The following is a 6,493-nucleotide window of genomic DNA, read 5'->3' on the forward strand; positions in this document are numbered from 1 at the left end:
ATTTATTGGCCGTATATCTTCGTTTGCTTTTTTCATTAAGGTACTTCCTCGTCTTTTTTTAAGAGAGAGCACCTTATTAGCTCTGACGAGTTTAATTATATTAACATTTACAAATGAAAAGGGTTCTGCATTGAAATCGTTTTGATTTACAAGGAATTAAAAAGTATAAAAGAAACTTAAAACGTACTTAATTTCGTTTTTCCTGAATAATGATATCCTTCCTAAATTTTACAAACCCTTTTGATTTGATTTTTGGCGGAGATTAAAAACATTCAATATTCAATATACAGAACTATGATATATAATGTGGCAGTTGTTTTCTCAATTCATGCCCTCTTATGCGTAGTTGACATTTATGGACTAGGTATGTATCTTTGTATTTAAGAACTTGTAGAGTAGCGCAAAAACATTAGTGACACATACTTTGATTTAAATCTAAAAAGTATTCAAATTCACGAAAGGATTTGAACTAGCTGTAATCTTTAAAATTTTTGAGTTATATTTGAGATCAGAGAAAGAAAATCGTTTCGTCCATCAATGAAATAGTTTACTTGTATCTGCATTATTGAAACAGTAAATCTTGCATTGCGAAAACCTACTTGGGAGAAGCATCCTTGGCCAGAATTAGAGAGAGACTATGGGAGTGAGAATGCAGTGGATGGTATGTACAGAAATCGAAGTGATGCTGGTGGTCAGTGTACAATCTCAGATGACGGGAAATACACGGCGGAATGGAGAGTAGACCTTGGAAGTGTGGTCAACATCAAACATATCAATATCTATTACAGGACGGATCACATGGAATGTATGTTTATTTTAACAAAGAAGGGGTTTTAAAGAGTGTAAAATACGTGGAATTAAACGATCAATACATAATGGAAATGTTAAGATGAGAAACAAAGTTAATGTTATTTTTTTAATTCGAAACAGCAAAACTTGAATACTGAATCAATAATAGATTTACAGAATCGTATAAATAAAGGGGTGACTTTTTACCGTTTTATTAAGTTACATAAAATCTTTTTTTTTTTCTTTGTTTTCTTTTTTCTTCTTTGTTTTGTTTTTTTGGGGTTTGTTTTTTCATTTAATCAGTTCTGAACACTTCTTATAGATCGTAGTCAATATAAAGATAGATTGGCAGGATTTTTCCTTTACGTATCTAACTCGACTACTAAAGATGGCGGTTTTCTGTGTTTTCATGACTTATCAACCGTAAAAAGCACCATATCATGGGACCAGAAAATCAGCTGTTCTGTGAATGGACGATATGTAATTTACTACAACGAACGTAAAATGGGCGTTTCATATCCCCACTTCTACTCAAAATATGCATTCAATGAACTGTGTGAAGTTGAAGTATATGGTAATTTTCTATACTAATTCAATAAACAAATCTATATTCAAGTTCCCGATAAATGTCAATGTCTATTTGATACTTGAACTTTTTTTAACCTCAAAAGGATGCAACAGATCATTTGGGGAGAACTGTTCACACAAATGCCCTACAAACTGCCAGGGAAGTATATGTGACAGCAATACAGGCCATTGCTTTAGTTGTGAATCGGGATACAAGGGTCTTAAATGTAGCCAGGGTGTGTTTATTCAAACTTCTAAACGAACGTAAAGCTAAAACACACGTTTTAAATTTAGTTTCCTTTACGCATTTTCTAAGCTTCGATATTTTCATTTTTAGCATTTTTTAAGCAGCGCTATTTTGACAACTTAAAGCCTCTGTATTATCTAGAATAACAAACGAAGTATCGATAACGAATCCGTCATAACATTGCTTACACTACTCGGTTTCTGAGATGTAAGTTAAATCTTGTGATATTGTAAATCGGACAAATATTAGTCTTTTATTTAACTTGACGCCGAAATTTCGTTTTTATGAAAAATTTTCTGATATAAAAAACCATAGCATTCCAATTTAAAGGGGCATGGTCACGATTTTGGTAAAATTGTTTTTTTTCTCTTTTTATCATAGGAATGCTTTTCTAATAATCAAATGAAATTTGGGTGCCAGTCCTTGAGTTTTAGCAAGAAACAGGGCTTACAACTCTTCGTCATGTACACAAGGCTCATGCCCTGTTTTTGTTTACAAAGGTTCAATAAACCAGTAAAAATCTTTTAAAGCTGGTTTGTTTATCTTATTATTCATTTTAAGCATAAATAAACAGTTTCTAACGATTAACACATTCATTTTAGGTCTAAAACTGGAATTTGCACTTCAACATTCAAAATGTAAACAATGGCTTTGTAACATCTATAACTCGCTTATGACTTATCAAATGACACTCAACGTTTGGTTGCCTATTAAAAATGCCTTACTGAAGCATTGTAAACATTAAAATAAAAAAATAAAAAATTGACCAAAATCATGACTATGCCCCTTTAAGATATTTCATAAAAACTACGTTAAAAATCATTATGATGTTAATTTTTTCATTTATATTTATTTTTTCCCCAAAATTGTTTTAAAAGCTTTGCTAACAGAATGTCCCGAAAGAGGTTTGTAAAATCTTACAACACTATAATGTTAAGCGTCTGATATTTAGCGTCACGAATAACACGTTAAAGAAGATTTAACTGTGAAGTATTCATATAATGTAATGACACAAATTAGTTGTTATATTGCGATCGTGGTTTTTGGTAAGCCTTAAACACAGTTACACCATAAATATTAGGACTAGTATCAATTTTTAATGCAAAAGAGGAAGAAAGTCGATCAAGATCACTTGATCAGGAACTGAACTTCGACTTAAGTGGTACATGTAAAATAATGCTTTATATTAACAACTGGAATAATCATAAAGAAAAATGTTATCATAATAAATTTACATGTAGCTGTTTACGTAAAATTTTACAATGTTGTCCAGTCAGTTTAGAAAAAGCTAATGCAGACTTTTATAACACATTAAAATGCTTCTTTTTATTTTGTATCTTTTGTTTTGCAACCAATTAATGCCTTATAATACAACTATTTAAATGAAAAGGTACTTGACATTATTATTTATTGATTATTACTATAGATATATATTTAAGATTAAATAAAAAGCAACATATATCCCGTAACATATATCAATATATAATTTTTTAGCTTTTCTTATTTGTATTATAGAAAATCTACATGTCAACTAAATGGGAAATTAAAACAAAAATATGTAAATGATATAACAATATACATTTTAATCACATATATTAAAAGACTTGCTAGCTTTGCAAATTTGTATTATTGAAAATTTACAAGTAAAATAAACGAAAAATTATTACAAAATAACATGAATGTCATACAGTAATACATATCTAGAGTATGTGTGTTGACATTACGAACATACTCACATATTCTGTTGCAGAATGCCGTATAGGTCATTACGGTAAGAACTGCGTTCATAACTGCAGTACAAATTGTAACGTGACCAGCAGATGTGATAGGATAACAGGACAGTGTGAGGGAGGATGTATAACAGGATGGACAGGGAACTCGTGTAACCAACGTAAGTTTTTTTTGTTTTTGTTTTTTTTTTTTGGCTTCTCGTGTGTGGTTCTTGCTAAATCAGAAGTAAAAGTTAAAATAGTTCAAAAAGCTGATCAGAAGTAAATTACAATTAAATGTATTAATTGCTTTATAAAAAAACAACATATTTCATAGTTTGGTTTTTTTTTTTTTTTCGTTTTCCCCTGATTATAAACACAACTATGGTTTATTCATCAATCTCATAATAATTGTCATCGAATGAATATGCCAGGTGTATAGTTTGAATTTTTTTTTAGTCTTTTCTCCCATCTATCATGTAAGAGTTGCTTTAAGCATATGAACACTCTTACATCATCATTTTATTTTCAAAGAAATATGTCATTAACACTACTGCAATCCGTCAATTTACAAATAGATTTAAAAGTGTATTTTTTTGCTAGAATTGCCATAAAACTGTTACTGTTGCAGGTATTAACAGGCAATCGTGTGAAGAGAGCTTAAAGAATATCCTAATTGTGAATGTTTTGATATCAACTGCAATCATAGTCACAGGGAGTGTAATTAATTTTATCATATGGAAAAGAAATGCAGGTTTGATATTGTATTTTGTTAAAGAAGATTGGTGAATAAGGCGTGTAAACTGCCCACATGCGGAGAGATAAGATACTATAAAATTAAAGTGTCAACAAATCTCATAATTTCTTTCTAAATTATTGAAAACAATGTATATTTACCATAACATCGATTAATAACCATTAAATTTGTTAAATGTTTGGAATAATGTTGATTTAAAATGGCGTATGCGTGTCAAAACCTCCAAATAGTGGCATTTTTAGAACTTCAATGCCTTTTGTTTTATAGAGTGGGTCAGAGCTCCATATTTTTGTCATTATCTATATAAGGTTTAAAGAAAATCAAACCGATTTCAATCAACACAAACGTGGAGAGATGACCCACTATACTTAAAAAATGTCATTTTGTATCGCAGCATTTGAACGTTTTAGAAAAATAATACAAGTCCGTAAATTTGTTGATGAAGTCGGATATAGCATTTAACAATGAAGATTGTTGTGACTGAAATGGCTCAAATGTAAGAGCACCAGGTATTAGATAACATTACAGAGCTAGGGTTTTTAGGTTGAAGGTTCGATACAACCAAAATTTTAGAATTTTTTTTTCTTATCGTTTATTAAAATTTTCAAAACTGAATATAGTTAGAAATTGTGCTTTTGTAAACTTGTATTATTATATTTTCAAGTATATTTAGTTGGAAAAATGTTTAAATTTTAAATTGTATTTTATGACTAAACCAAATGGGCATTTGCGCTATCTTGTTCTCCCATCTTCTTTGCATTTTTCAGTGTCTTTTTTCTCTGATAACACTACCAATCAATCCTGTATTGTAAAGTCCAGTAAAGTCAAAAGATGTGTTTCTGGGGAACAAGCGGAATTTGCATAATTAGATATTGAAAATCACATTGTAATATTGCATTATTATATTCAATCGTAAATTTCCTGAAATTTTTTTTATATATAAATTGATCAAACTTCGTGATATTGAAAATAAGTATGCATTTATAATACTATTATCTTATCAAATTGTATTATTATATTGTAGCCAAGAACGCTCAAATGGGGTAAGAACAACAAATAATTATCTTGTTAAATGTGGATTTGTCCAAGGTATAATATACATTTTGAATAAAGACAGAATTGTTAAATGTTAACATTGTTGTGTGAACAGGGCAATATTTTTAAGAAATAAAACTGTAATGTAGATGATAATTTCTAAATTTATATGTTGAGTCTTGTTCTGTCTGTTTTTAGCCTACCAAACATTGTGTCACATCAAAATACAACAGTCAAAACAAAAGGTAACTTGATAAGATGTTAAATTTAGTTTTAACACTTGGTAAACGATTGTAATTATCAAAAGCATCTTATTATGTTTAAAAATGAAAAACAAAAAGTCACATGAAATAATTAAAAAAAAAATTATAGTTTTACATTTTTACCGAGATATACGTACAAATGTAGACAGTATATTTAATAGCATGATTTCATTTTTTTCTTTCAGAGAATGAAGATCAACAATATACAGAACTTAAAGAGGAAAATGAAAAATGCAATACCTACGAGGAAATGCACAATTATTCAAACTAAAATTGTATTTACATTGGGTATAAGATAGACGGCCTAAAGAAGAGTAAAATTTATCAAAATCTTTGACTTTGACTTATTTTGAATCTTAAGGTTATTTATAATTTGAAAAATACATTTTCTAAGACATAACATAAAATTCCCTTTACCAAGGAAATGTACTATAAATGGATGGTATAAAACATAGCCGAACCTTATCAAATCATTTGACCCTGACTTATTTTTGGACTTATCAAGGAAAAAAAATAAAAAAGAATTTTGGTATACCCTGAATACACAGACACGGCATTTAGACTTGATATCATCATTCTTTTTTACTTATGACATTTGCCCCATATTACAAAACCTAGGAGTAAAAAGAAGACGTGCTTTTTCCCTACAGAAAAATACCTACTAGTGAACCTATGTTTTCATAAAAATTAAGGATGTTGGTAGTGTTTAAGCCATTAAGAAGTAATGTCCATATGATGACAAACATATCCGATAAATATTTGTATATTGCATTAACTCGTCTTATTTAGCTAAGGATTATAAAGAACTTTTACAATTGAATTTCATAAGTGTTTGTATTCTCTTTTTTTTATTGTTTGTTTGTTTGTTCTTTAAATTATTTGTTTGTTTGTTTTTGTGTGTGTGTGTTTTGTTTTTTGGGTTTTTTTGGGGGTTTTTTTTTGGTTTTTTTTTTGGGGGGGGGGGTTGTTATTGTTTGTTTGTGTTGTTTGATTGTTTGTTTGTGTTTTTTTTTAAATTTTAAATTTTTTTTGTGGGTTGTGGGGGGGGGGGGGACTTTTTGTTATATTTTTTAGCTTTAGAACATGTTTCATAGTAGTAAGAGCTTTGTTTAAAGTTTATTCATGC

General features: G+C 29.3%; 1 protein-coding gene across 1 annotated transcript; it reads left to right on the forward strand.

The window, feature by feature from the left end:
- Positions 1-237: 237 nt before the first annotated feature.
- LOC128170528 (uncharacterized) lies at positions 238-6,261 on the forward strand. Its single transcript, XM_052836315.1, has 9 exons — positions 238-364; positions 575-805; positions 1,112-1,363; positions 1,461-1,592; positions 3,354-3,494; positions 3,944-4,066; positions 5,094-5,112; positions 5,303-5,349; positions 5,553-6,261. The coding sequence occupies exons 1-9, from the start codon at positions 295-297 to the stop codon at positions 5,636-5,638; spliced, it is 1,101 nt and encodes a 366-aa protein (XP_052692275.1). The 5' UTR covers positions 238-294; the 3' UTR covers positions 5,639-6,261.
- The last annotated feature ends 232 nt before the right edge of the window (positions 6,262-6,493 follow it).

This window comes from Crassostrea angulata, chromosome 2 (assembly GCF_025612915.1).
Source record: "Crassostrea angulata isolate pt1a10 chromosome 2, ASM2561291v2, whole genome shotgun sequence".
Classification (NCBI taxonomy): Eukaryota; Metazoa; Mollusca; class Bivalvia; order Ostreida; family Ostreidae; genus Magallana; species Magallana angulata.